Source organism: Cervus canadensis, chromosome 7, assembly GCF_019320065.1.
Source record: "Cervus canadensis isolate Bull #8, Minnesota chromosome 7, ASM1932006v1, whole genome shotgun sequence".
Lineage (NCBI taxonomy): Eukaryota > Metazoa > Chordata > Mammalia > Artiodactyla > Cervidae > Cervus > Cervus canadensis.
Genome location: NC_057392.1, coordinates 8395495 through 8409878, shown reverse-complemented (window position 1 = coordinate 8409878; position 14384 = coordinate 8395495). Strand labels below are relative to the sequence as shown.

The following is a 14384-nucleotide window of genomic DNA, read 5'->3' as shown; positions in this document are numbered from 1 at the left end:
AATTCCACCCCCTCCACTTCCTTTGTTCGTAGCAATGCTTCCTAAGGCCCACTTGACTTCACACTCCAAGATGTTTGGCTGTAGGTGAGTAGTCACACCACCGTGGTTATCCAGATCATTAAGATCTTTTTTGTATAGTTTCCATTTGACTTCTCATCTATTTACCATATTAATATACTTGACAGTTTTGCCTAAAAGCAGTGCCAAAAGCATACTGTGTAGAAAACAAAAGTAACACAGAAAAGCCAACAGCACTCTAAGAGGACTACAAGTAAACAGACATATCTGAATTTACATATTAACCTTGCATTCAGGTGAAAAAGTTTAACTTCTCAACAAACTGTTTACAAGTGTGATTAACATTATACTATGGATATACAACATTTTAGTTGCCAGGACAGTAACCTAAACGTGTCATTGAATGTAATAGCTACAGTCACTCTGGGAAATGAAATGTGACTCAATTAACTAGGTAAATTAAGAGATACCCTTAATTTAATAACAATGACAACATATCTGGGAGCCTGGTGGTGATAATAACTAGTATTTATTGAGAACCTTCTCTCTGAAGGTACTCTTCGAAGCACTTCACATGTATTAATGTATTTAATCCCACTGTTTTTCTATATTTACAGAAGTTAAGGATTAGTAAAATCTAGGAACTTATGGGAAACTGACCTTTGGTTCAGCTAGTCTCACAGTAAATATCTGCCATAGCGTAATACTTCTGAAAACCTTTGTATTTGGCAAAATCACACATGTGAAAATAGCGGTCAGGAGAAAATTGTTAGAAATCAGAGTATTTAAAAACTGATGCAACTATGTAACTAGACAACTAACAAAAAATAATAATTGGTGCCTCGAGATAAGTTAAACAGCTCAAGTATGTCTTGAGGTTATCTCTAATATTACAAAATCCATAGCCAACAGAACAGAAATGTTGGCTTGAGGATGCCAAGACTACGAAGATGGAAGTTGAGCTCCTGGCCAAAGAAGCCAAGGTTAAAACAGGTGGGGAAAGAAGTACAACTTGCTTTCAGCCTTCAGTCTGTCTAATGCTGAGGTTCAGGGAGGGAGCCTTGGGTACAGGTTCTCATTTTAAATTGTCTTAAAACAGAGCTGAAAGGGCAGGTGCCCACATACTAGCAAAGCTTTCCCCTTTCCAAAGTCTATACTATTCTCCTTTTACCATGGGGGGGGGGGGGAAATCACATGAAAACAATGCAACTACTATGTTAATCTAATACTTTCCAATTGCATTTGACTTAGTTGGTGTTTTAGGAACCTGTGTTTGAGCAGACTATGCTTCACTTAGAAATATTCCAGGATTGTTTTGTAGTCTCCAAAGTGGTGAGCAGAACCTGAAGGCCATAAAAATCCCCTAAAATGGCTAAGGAATTCTTCACATACTTAGCAGATACTCATTCCGCATAGCCAGCAGCAATAGATATGTTTCTCTGCAGAGTCTGGGAAATCCAGAAAACTGTCCTTCCAACTTAAAAACACTGCTATCTCCTGTTTTCGATAGCCATCCCTCTAAGTTTCCATGTGCAGACACTTTATAGCTTTTAACTGTGTCTGCTGAAGCCTTTTCATAATCTCATGGTGACTCCCATTCTGGAATCCTATTTGGGAGATGGGTGGGGAGCCCTAACTGAAACACCTTTTCACTCTGACTCAGGTATGTTTCCGTATCATGCCCTCTCCCTAGCCTATGAAGCCATAGGAGTCATCTGTGCACCATATCACTGACTGACACTTGCTGGGTGCCATTTCCTGGGGAAAAATGGGACACTGAGAAACCAGCCCTTTTCTCTCTGGCCTCTTGTTTATATTATTGAAGTAAGTGAATAAAGCCTTGATGATTAATTTGCTTGGCTTATTCTAACTGACCACCTCAACTTCTGCCAGCTCAACACGTGGGTGGTAAGATTCTGATTTTATTTCCTTCTAACAAAATATAAATAGCACTGAAAAAATTAAATAGAATTAGTGTAGTACCTTTGGCTATCTTGCAATGGCAGATCCATTTGATTACTTCCTAGCAACAGAACTTCATAACCAACTTGCTTATAATATTAGCTCAAACAAGCTTTCACATGTTAAATTAATATCATTTGATACTGAAGATTGATTAGCTGAAAAGTAAATACAGATCTAAAGAAAAAATTTAATTTTCTCTGGTTATAAAATGGAAAGAGACTTTCCCCTGCTTTTCTTGTAGCATTTCCTTTAGAAAACCTGTAGTTGTAAATCCTTTCTAAGTTTGCAGATTCTGTTAAAATTTAAATAAGCCTCCTCTTAAAATTAGCAGTGTCTTGGGAGCCTTAGAACCATCTCTTTGAAATAAGGACATCAAGGAAGAGGGTGCCTTGTCTCCTTTTCCCTATTGAAGCTTAGCCTAGGATCCTGGCTCTAAGTTGTAACTTCCCCCTTGTCACAAGATATAATTAAAGGGTGAGATTTCCTTCTGTCTTTGCAATCTCTATAGCATACTGTGTTTAATGCACATCGCAGTCTGGCTCAATATTTATTCCAACTGTTATATAAAACTGTTTCTTTTTTTCCCTACACATGTAGAGAATATTCACTGGGTTGACAGATTTTTATTTCTAATTATTTCCTTAACATTAGTAGTTCTTTGAAAAAAATTCTACCTCTGCCCCTGCAAAAAATAAAAATTTGAAGTTTTACATTAAAAAAGTTTTTTTTTTTTTCATTGGGTTTTTGTTTGGTTTTAATTATTATTAGTGTGAGCTTGAGAGTTCAAATGCTTAGGTGTCGGTCTGATTTCTTTCCAAGTTCTTCCACATGCCACCTGTGCAGTATGGGCAAGTTATCTAACATTCTTAATTCTGCTTCACATCTAGATACTATAGAAGTTTAAATTCCAAATATAAATTTCTAAAAACACAAATCATTTCTTCAAAATTCAATGAAAAATATAGCTAGGATTGGTTCTAAATCACAATTTCAAAGTCTAATAATGAAAAGTCACTCTAAAAATCACAGCACAAATCAACAACAAAAAATATATATACAGTAAATTCTCATTATTCATGGCAGTTATATGCAATAAAGTTACTGTATACACTGAATTAGTGAGGACTGAACCACTGCTCCTAGGGGAAATATAGGATCAGGTTCTTGCATGCCTCTCTGGTCACATTTTTCTCAACTGATGAGTATATAACCTTGTTTTATGTGTGTTAATGTTTAAAGACATCTTTTTTAATAATGTTGTTTCATTAACATTGGACTCATAGCTAACAGCACCATAACTTATGTCTAAATGAAGTTTCTCTAACACATATATATTCTCTGTAAGGTACATTACAGCCTTCTTATGAATAGAACACTAGATTGTACTTCAACACCATGCTTGGGACCATCTTGGAGAAATCACCAATAAAAAGCAAAGAATGGAAAACTATAAGTGGCATGTGACAACAGAAACAATGACTGTTTACATCATGAAAGCGGAAATGCGGGGAGAGTATCATCTTGTTGAATAACTGAAAATGTGTATACTGGGCATGTCCATGAATAACTGTGCAAGTGTCACCACTACTTATTTGAGAATTAAAAAGAAATTATAGCAGGTAGGCAAATTCACAAATATGCAATCTGCAAATAATGAGGAATGACTAAGTATCTCTATGAATATATGTGTAAGCATTTATGTGTATGTATGTTCACTGATACACTTACACTGAAGTCAATAAAAGTCCATTGAAGGGGATCAAGACATGCCACTCCAAAATATGCCATTTTAAGGGAGCTCCTGGTGGCCTAGTGGATTCCAGGCTTTCACTGCCTTGCCCCAGGTTCAATCCCTGGTCAGGGAACTGAGACCCCACAAGCAACATGGTGTGGCCAAAACAAAAACAAAACATGTCATTTTGACATAAGAAATGTTTTAAACAGAAGGAATTTGAGAATTGATACGTACAGGAAGAACTCTCTGACCTCCCCCCTTTTCCCTGAAGCAGACCAGGAGATCCTCATGTGAGGGTACCCTCAAGGAGGGTAACAAGCTGCCCTCCTTGTACTCCAGGACAAATAAGCATCTTCATCTCTGAAGAAGGGAAATCCAAACTTTCCCCAGTTTATTACCCTCAGCTTATACCCTCTTGTACTATTACATTTTCCAACTTTCCACTCACTCTTCATCAAACCTAGTATTAAAATGCTCAGGCTTAACTGTTTCTTCAAGTCTTCCTTTCTTCTCAGGTCAGGTAAAACTTACATTAAATAAATTTATACTTTTTTCATGTTAATCTGTGTCAGTTTAATTTTCAGGCCAGCCAGAGACCCTAAGAAGGTTGTGAAGCTTTCCTCCTCTACACTTTCTCCTCTGACTTTTGGTCCACCTTACATATTCCTCTTCTCAGCTGCTCCTTAACCAATTTTCCTATCTCAGTTAATGTTCCAACAACTACTTCGTTATTCAGGACTAAAAATCAGTCCTGATTAAGTTTATCTTTTTGAGTCTTAATCTTTTCCCCCTCAACTGCCTATACCCCTAATCCATCATCAATCCATCACCAAGTCTGATCACCAAGTTCTACCTCCAATATTCCAAACACTTCTTACCACCTCCACTCCTGCCACTTTTGACCATGTCACCACCAGCTCTTGTCCAAACTTGTGCAATAGCAACCCTCACACTATTTTACCTTTGGTATTTACACTATATGGGCTCCCCTGTTGGCTCAGATGGTAAAGAATCTGCCTGCAATACAGGAGACCTAGGTCAGGAAGATCCCCCGGAGAAGGGAATGGCTACCCACTCCAGCATTCTTGCCTGGAAAACCCCCATAGACAAAGGAGCCTGGTGGGCTACAGTCCATGGGGTCACAAAGAGTTGGCCACAACTGAGCGACTAACACATTTTCACCTATACTATATCAAAATTGTCTTATTTTTTTTCATTGCCCTTTACATAAGCTTCATGAGAACAGGAACCTTTCTTTTTGGTTTATCACTGTAATTTCAGTATCTAGAATGCCAAACAGATAGGAAGAGGTGCTGCTGCTGCTGCTAACTCGCTTCAGTCGTGTCCCACTCTGTGCGACCCATTAGACGGCAGCCCACCAGGCTCCCCCCGTCCCTGGGATTCTCCAGGCAAGAACATTGGAGTGGGTTGCCATTTCCTTCTCCAATGCATGAAAGTGAAAACTGAAAGGGAAGTCGCTCAGTCGTGTCCGACTCCTAGCGACCCCATGGACCATAGCCTACCAGGCTCCTCCGTCCATGGGATTTTCCAGGCAAGAGTGCTGGAGTGGGGTGCCATTGCCTTCTCCAAGGAAGAGGTACTATAAGTACCTAAAATGTTAAGCAATAGTAGGAAGGGAAAAAATATTAATTGAATGAATGAAAGCAACCTTTCTGAACCTTCCATTTCTCTTTTATTTTTTAGTTTTCCTTCCCTACTATCTTAACTCAATATGTAATTCCTGGATGGCCAGAATACTTGCCTTTCACTGTGGCATGTGTTACCATAAAGAAAAAGGAAATGCAGCTGTCACTGAAAATTGAATCAACATAGGCTAATATAACTGATTTAATACATCTAATGCATATATTAACTCATACCATTTTTAAAATATTTCATCCCCATGCTCACCACACTACTTCAAGTCCCATTCCCTTGAATCAAAGAGTAGACATAGCATCTTCAGAAAATACTATCACTATTTGAGGACCAACTTGCTGAAATTCCTGTATGTGCTTTTCAAAGTCATAAAAGAGAAGTGGTGGATACGAATGGCTCACTGCATTCATTCTGATACTTTAAGTTTTAAAATATGATAAGGCTATGTATTATTCAGGTCATCACTACCACCAACAAAAATTTGGGCCTTGTCACCTCTAATTTCAATGATTCTCTTACAATTTCTCCATGACTTCCAAAGTCAACTAATTAAAATCTTTGCCTTTTATATCAGACAATTACCTTTTCTGTGTTCTTATTTAAAATGAATGTATAGCCAAATCCATTACAGTAGGAACATTTTAAACTGTGGAACCAGAAATATCCCTTTTAAAAGTCTTCTCCACACGCCCTGCCCCTCTCCCCCACCGTTGCCCATCAACCTGGTAATTTTAAGCCACAGCCACTATGAGGTAAGTTGACAGGTTAATAAAAATAAATAATAAGATATAAAATCCTAACAAATTTGTAACTATGGTAAAATATAATTACTTGACGTTTTTCTTAAGGGCTTTCTCCAGTTTCTTCACTTGTTGTTTATAAAGTCTTAATTCATGCTGTGTAGGCCTGTAGAAAATAAATCATGTTGAACACATTCAATTTATTTAATAAAACTATAAAGATATTTAATAATAATAAAGTATACTCTATTACTTGTCACAAATATGCTTAAAAATTCTTAAAATACTTCATAACTGCTAATGAGGTATTTATTGGCCACTGGATTTCTTCTGCGCATCCCCTATTCAAAACTTTCTACCCACTTTTATTGTTATTAACCTATTACTTGCTTTAATAGTGAATTATCTCAAATGCACAAACAAGAATAGAGTAAAACAAATAGTGGTGTGTCCATGCCTCAAGCTTTATCAAAGCTGAGTAGTAAACTGTTTAAAATCTTTTAACTAAAACCTTATACAGGTACCTCAAACTCCGTGTCCCTAATTATAGCCATTGCTCTCTCCTTCCCATACCACGGGCTTCCCTGGTGGTTCAGCTGGTAAAGAATCCATCTGCAATGCAGGAGACCCCAGTTCGACTCCTGCGTTGGGAAGATCCACTGAAGAAGGGATAGGCTACCCATTCCAATATTCTAGGGCTTCCCTTGTGGCTTAGATGGTAAAGAATCTGCCTGTAATGAGGGAGACTTGGGTTTGATCCCTAGTTTGGAAAGATCCCCTGGAGAAGGGAACGGCTACCCACTCCAGCATTCTGGTCTGGAGAATTCCATGGACTGCATAGTCCATGAGGTCACAAAGAGTCAGACACGACTGAGCAACTTTCACTTTCACTTCCCATACCACAGGTAACCACTAGCCCAAATTCATTGTTCATTATTCCCATGCATGTTTTACAAATTTTCCCCTCATATTTACATAACCATAAATTTACACATTACTATGTGGCAGGCTTTTAAGCCTTACAGAAATGGTTTTTATTGTAGGTATCAGTTTCCTCTCCATTGAAGTATAAGCTTTACAAGAACAAGATATTTGGTTTTTTTTTGTTATATATGATATCAGAACTTAGGACCATGTCTAACTTACAATAGGTATCCAACAATATTTAATGAACGAAAAAAGTCTCAACAGTGTACATTCATTATTACTTTCTGTCAACATGTAGAGTGCCTTCCTTCTGTGGTAATATGCTTGTATATAAATAAACCTTTCTGTTGTATGCCATTTAAACTTTAAAACTTTTCTCCCTTCCCACAACACATGTATATGATGAAATAAGACATTCTAAAGTAATTTGGAAAAAAATTAAAAATAGTTTGTGAAAGGGAAACCTACTGGCATAGGCTAAATCTATTCTGAGTTCCTAGCCAGTTTAATCTTCTTCCTATTTTCTCATTCCCCTTGCTTACATATTTATTTTTGTTCTTTCTATCATATGAGAGACTAATGATGAAAATGAGTATACAAATATGAGGTCCCCAACATTAGTTTTAGAGTAAAGGGGATAGGATGACTGATTTAACATTCAAAATCCCACTATTTGCTTAAATAAACATTAAATAAAAATGACAAGTTTCTCTCACCTGGCTTCCAAATCTTTTTGAAGATTCAGCTTTTCACTTAAAAGTACATCTATCTTAGATTTTGATTCCTTGAGTTGATTCTGTAATGACTGCAACATAGTTAATAAACAGTTAAAAAACATAAGGAAAAAAAAAAACCAGTTAACTTTCCTAAGAGATTAATTATTATTTTACTTTATTAAAAAGCATTTATCAATCAGATAGTCCCCCATACCATTAGAAGGCCGTTGTAAGTTGGTGAAGCACTCAGGCTTCTATAATCTTCTTCTTCTGACTGACTTTCATCTTCTTTATATTGTCTATGAAAAAATAAATGTAGTATTTATGAAAAAATTATCTCCAAAGGAAAAAAAAAATTTAGCTAACAAAAATTAAATCAATACAATAAGGGCTTGGTAACCTCAACATAAACTAAAACTTAAACCAAATTTCCTACTTATTCTTACAGAAAATTGTAATAGAACATACTACTTACTAACTAGTACTACAGTATACATTTGTTCACTAATGCCTTAACTGGAATTTAAGATCCATGCAAACCAGAAGTTTGTCTGTCTTGCTCACCACTGTATCTCACTGCCCAGAATACGGGGCTTAAGGAGGAGTAGAAAAACACTTGTTGAATGAACAAAGAATATTGTTTTCTCCTTCCAGTACTTTTAGATCACAAAAAACTATATCAAAAAATACTGAGTGTAAGTGGACAAGGCCACAAATTTAGTGGCCCTGATTAAGTCTTGACACCTTCATTAACGAGTTGTATTATTTGGGTAAGTCAGTCTCTCAGAATTTTTCTTCTCATCTGTAGAACAGAGATAATTTCTATCACATCTACCTCACAAAATTGGTTTTAAAAGTAAATAAAAGACATCAAAACATTGTGTGAGCTACAAAGTACTATCAAATCAATATTAATGTTTTTTAAAACTGATAACATTAATACTGGGCTGTCCAAGACAGTAAACACTAGGTATATACAGGCAATGAGTGCTTGAAATATGGCTAGTACAACTGAAGAACTAGACTTTTATTTCATTTTAATTAAAATTTTAAAGGTGAAGCAGTGCAAAATATTCTTCTGTTAAACACAACTTTATTGTTCAGGACTACCTTCCACTTTGATGCATCATGTTAAGGTATTAATGTTGCAGCCTGGGTTGTACACTGTGTGTGTGTGTGGTTTGTAGTACTGTATATTAATACAAACTCACCACCAGTCTAGTCAGGATCAATGGATTGATTCAATCAGAATGATACCAATATAACAGTGTTTATTCTGATACTATATTTATGGAGATACCTATATAAATCATAATTGATAATTGATATATTTATTATTTTAATTATAAGAACTAAGGCTTTTAGTTTAAAAATTATGGACAGATTCTTTAAAAAATCAAGTGGAGATAACATCTGAGACAGTAAAATAACTGAAACAGTAAACAAAAGAGACTGAAAGAATGTGTTATAAATTTCCTAATGAATGCTACATAATTTACTGCAGAACAAATTGGAAAAGCTGTTGGTTCAGAAGAGATGAAAGAAAAATAAAAAACAGATAAACAGGACTTTAAGAAAAGCAAAACACTTCTGAGCTTCAAAGGACATCATCCAGGGGGAAAAAAAAAAGAAAATTTACACAATAGGGTAAAATATTTGCAAACCTGATAAAGAACTTGTATCCAGAATTAACAAATAACTCATAATTTGACAAAAAGACAAAAATCTCCATTTAAAAATGGGCAAAGGACATCAGTAGGCATTTCCCCAAAACAAGATATGCAAATAGACAGTAAACATATATAAGACACTAATCATTAGTCCTTTGAGATATCACTTTAGGATATTCATAAAGTTGTATCACTATCTCCACAATCAATTTTATTTATATTCTGGCCATGCCATGCAGCACGTGGGATTTTAGTTCCCCAACCAGGGACCAAATCCATGCACCCTATATTGGAAGCAGGGAGTCTTAACCACTGGAGCACCAGGGAAGTCCCTCCACAATCAATTTTAGAACATGTTCATCACCCATGGAGAAACACCATCCCATCAGCAATTACTTTCCATTTACTCTCTACCCTGAGTCCCTACTCCACCACAATCCAATTCCTAGGCAACTACTCATCTATTTTCTTTTTTTTTATGAATTGCATATTCTGGACATTTCATGTAAATGGAATTGCATATTTTGTGATGTTGGGTTGCAGCAAAAGAGGGGCTCAGGGCAGAGAGTGACTGCTAATGGGTATGGCGTTTTCTGTTTCTCAGTGGATGATGCCCATGTTCTAAAACTGATAGCAGAGATGGTGACATAATTTGTGAATATTCTAAAACTACTCAATCATATACTTTAAAATGGTGAATTTTATGGCATGTTGAGTTATTCTCAATAAAGTTGTTATTTTTAAAAGTCGTTAAATAAAAAATGTTTTAGGAGAATAAAGTAAATAACGATAGGAAAGTATTTTCAGCAAATACATAATAGATACATTAAGAAATTTCCTTTCAACAGTCAAGAGAATCAAAGTCACAAAAATCAAAATTAACCACACAAAAAAAACTTCTAAAGTAAGTTTTAGCAAAATCTGAGCTTATAACTTTGGCTAGCAACAAACCATTTTGAGGTCTTACACAAAAATAGAAACTATTCTTACATGAAATAAATTACTTTCTATGAAAATTTTGCTGCAAAATTATGAGAAAATAACTAAAACATTTTTATAAAAAAAGGAAAGATCTTCACTTAAGCCCACAAACAACTGCCTGGAGAATTCAAGACCTTTCTTATAATACCAAAGAGCAACTGATTTAATTTAAAAATTACATTTATTTTTAGATGAATCAAATGCTCAATTAACACTGTGGGGATGTTCTGTCATCAGAGGACCTCCAGATTTATTAAGAAATGTTGACAACTGGAGGCTTTAAAAAAAAATCTGACTTATGGCACATCTTTGAATTTTTTTACATATCTATCAAAGAATTTCACCAAGACATGAAACAACCTTTTTCATTTTTCCACAACAGAATGTAGCTCTGAAACATCAGAAATTTAGATTTACTAGGATTTTTAAAAGACTGACATTTCTCATTGCTTTGCTATACTGTATAAGACATATTGGAAATCCGTCAGTTTTTTGAAACAGACTGTGAATGTCATGAATTCAGTTGTTAAAATTATACAGGACATGTATAAATGCAAAATTATATATGTGGTTTTCATGACATTTCTATTCAAGACAGCTGTACTAACCGTTCTCTCAGACCTTCTAAAACATGCTAGTCTTTAACAAATGACCATGACCAAATAAGGATACTGGGTAGCTTCTATATAAAAAGTACTCAGATAGATGTATGGAGAAGGAAACGGCACCCACTCCAGTAATCTTGCCTGGATAACCCCATGGACAGAGGAGCCTGGCTGGCTACAGTCCATGGGGTCGCAAAGAGTTGGACACGACTCAGCCACTAAACAAGATAGATGTATTATATAAACTATTTCAATTTATTAGGTGAGGAATATTTAGAGAAGTTATTTAAATTTGCTCAAAGTCTCTCAAATAGTAAGCAGTACTGATGAGACTCAAACTGAAATCTCTCTGGCTTCAACGCGTGTGTACTCAGATCATTCCCTATATACACTCGAAAATACCTGCCATTATGGCTATCTTTTTCTCTAAAGAGAAACCTAACACATATATATAGTAGAGGAGACCAATTTTAAATTTATGCAGACCTAAAAGGAAATGAGCTTCAGTAAAGAATCCTCACTTTATTTTCCTAGAGTCCTTTATTTAGCATTGACAGATTTTGTGGTTTTCTTGAAGTAAAAACATAATAACTTTAAACGTCCACAATTCTCATTTGGACATGGGATCCCCACAGCCAAATTCCTCCCACCCTTTCTTGAATGGCTTCCAGAAGCCCCAGGAGGGACCCAGTGTTGAACAGTATGCTTCTTGGGGGTACAGAGAAAGAGCAAAACTAGAGAAATCTTATATTTTATTTTCTTCCCTAATCCGAATCATGTTCAATCAGAGGTGAACCTCAAAGTTACCTGCTTCCATTTCGCAACACCACTTAAAAATTTTCTATCTAAAGAGAAGGATGGAATTAGACAAGGAGACTTCACTTTACTAATTCATTATAGAGCTATTTTCCCTGGGGTAACTTTTCAAATGTCTCCAACATCTCAGAAGAAACTCAATCTGAGTCTAGTAGTTGTTATTCCTATGTTACTTTTCTTGGTTCTTTAATCCTATCTACCAAGCCAGGGAAATACTAATAGAAAAAGCTAGCAATATATTCCATGTAATGTATGTTGATATATTAACACTGGGTAAAGAAAAATAGGTAAAGTAAGAGCTGAGAACCTATCATTTTAAAACTTACTTTTCCTCTGTTTCAGAAACTGTAGCATGTTTGCAGTTTTCTAAGACTTCCAACTGCTTAATACTTGCATTCAAATTTCTGCTGCCTTGAGTGAGGCTACCTCTGCTTTCCCAGAGTTTTCTCATGTATGGAGGAAGAAAGGAAAACCAGTCCATAGTATCCAGAAACTGCCTTTCACAAGCTCTCTGGAGGCCTTCTCAAGCCTGTGCCCTAAAGTAGAGGGTCCAGATGGTGTGCCATAGGTGTGCTGTGCCAAGATACTACAAATATGCCAAGCACTCAAGACAACTGGCCAGAGTTCTTGAGCCAATTACCCCAGTGTGGCATACAAACATCACTTTCTGTGTTTCATGATGAGAAAAACTTTGGACAACACTGCCCTTTAAAAAAGGGTGTTAAGCAGAGTGCTTCTACCTCTGCAAGAGGCCATGTTCCATCTGTCTTCTTCTTTTGTCTTGCTCCCTGAGCTCTACAGGTATATACATCCTTCTCCCGTGCCTCCTTTATCCCACTTAGACCTCCAAACATAACCCATCTTCCTTCATTTTCTCTTCTCTTTCACTTCTTTCAAGTAATATAATACTTGTCAGTTAATTCTTACACCCTCTTTTTAGAGTTCGCCTGCTTCTTCAGGTGATACTAATATCCTGCTGCTGCTGCTGCTGCTAAGTTGCTTCAGTCGTGTCCAACTCTGTGCGACCCCTTAGACGGCAGCTCACCAGGTTCCGCCGTCCCTGGGATTCTCCAGGCAAGAACACTGGAGTGGGTTGCCATTTCCTTCTCCAATGCATAAAAGTGAAAAGTGAAAGTGAAGTCGCTCAGTCATGTCTGACTCTTCACGACCCCATGGACTGCAGCCCACCAGGCTCCTCTGCCCATGGGATTTTCCAGGCAAGAGTACTGGAGTGGGTTACCATTGCCTTCTCTGAATATCCTACTAGTACATCTCAAAATCCACCTTGAAGTTGCTACAATCTCTCTATCAAGTTATTTACTCTTAGAAAATAAGAGACTGTTAAGTTTTGTTCATTCAATGAACTATGAAAAACCCTCTCCTTAGGACAGACTCTTCATCACTGCAAAGTATAAATGACTTCTACTTTTTCATCTGTGAGAATATTGTGTATAACACAGTCCCTATTTTCTTCCTGTATCTTTTCTCCCTTTAGAGCTGACTCATTTGAAAAGACCCTGATGCTGGGAAAGACTGAGGGCAGGAGAAGGGGACAACAGAGGATGAGATGGTTGGATGGCATCTCCAACTCAATGGACATGGGTTTGGGTGGACTCTGGGAGCTGGTGATGGACAGGGAGGTCTGGCGTGCTGCGGTTCATGGGGTTGCAAACAGTCGGACACGACTGAGTGACTGAATTGAACTGAACTGAACTGGGAGACATTCAATCCAAGTATCTGACCTAGGCATAATTTGTACAAGCCAAAGTACTTCACTTTAGTTAGTCCAATGATGTTGGGATTGTTAAGCAAAAAAGTAATTCTTTTCCCTCAAGATTTCATTCCTCAATCCCAGATGTTCACTATAAACTCATGACAACCAAATTCAACAACACCTGCAACAGCCTCAGTCCTTTTATTATTTTTAGTTAGAGGACCCCAGTTTACATAACTTCAGAGGCAATCTCTCACACCACATTCTACCTGAGACATTTCAAAGATGGCTACACTAAATCTTCTCTACTCTGAATTCAAATCCCAAATGCTCTCTTCATCAACTAGATTGGGGGTCAGCAATCTGCTGCCTGTGGGCCACAGCCAGCAGGTTTTTTTTTCATTAATGTTTTATGGAAAATGGACATGTCAATTCATTTACTTACTGTCTGTGGCTGGTTTCATGCTGTAACAGAGTTGAGCAGTTGTGAGAGACTATTCAGATTAAAACGCCTAAAATACAGTCTGGCCCTTTACAGGAAAAAAGTCATCCAACTCCTGAATCTACATTAGAATTTATTAAAGATATAGAGTAAAGGTTGCAGATAATATTCAGTCTGGACCATATAATACTTTTAAGAGAACTCAGTTTTAATTGCAAACATTAAAAATCTGCTTTCATTTATAAACCTAACCTTCTAACTTCTCAAAAAAGCAGATTTAGCTATTGGGCTCCCATTACTGCATGGCATCAACTGGCTAGAGTATATAATAAATGGCCTCTTAAGACAGCTCTCCAGTTTGGCACAGTTCCCACCTAACCTGCTTTACTCATTTTT

The 14384-nt window shown here is 36.7% G+C and overlaps 1 protein-coding gene across 12 annotated transcripts in view; it reads right to left on the bottom strand.

Annotated features, from left to right (window-relative positions):
• The window catches only part of CEP70 (centrosomal protein 70), a 242652-nt gene that overhangs the window by 20202 nt on the left and 208066 nt on the right, over positions 1 to 14384 (bottom strand). For all 12 annotated transcript variants that reach the window (XM_043474277.1, XM_043474278.1, XM_043474274.1 and 9 more), the window contains 3 exons: positions 7975 to 8059; positions 7761 to 7849; positions 6209 to 6283 (listed from right to left, as the gene is read on the bottom strand). In XM_043474277.1, coding sequence (XP_043330212.1) covers positions 6209 to 6283; positions 7761 to 7849; positions 7975 to 8059 — 249 coding nt within the window. The remainder of the gene's footprint in view (positions 1 to 6208; positions 6284 to 7760; positions 7850 to 7974; positions 8060 to 14384) is intronic.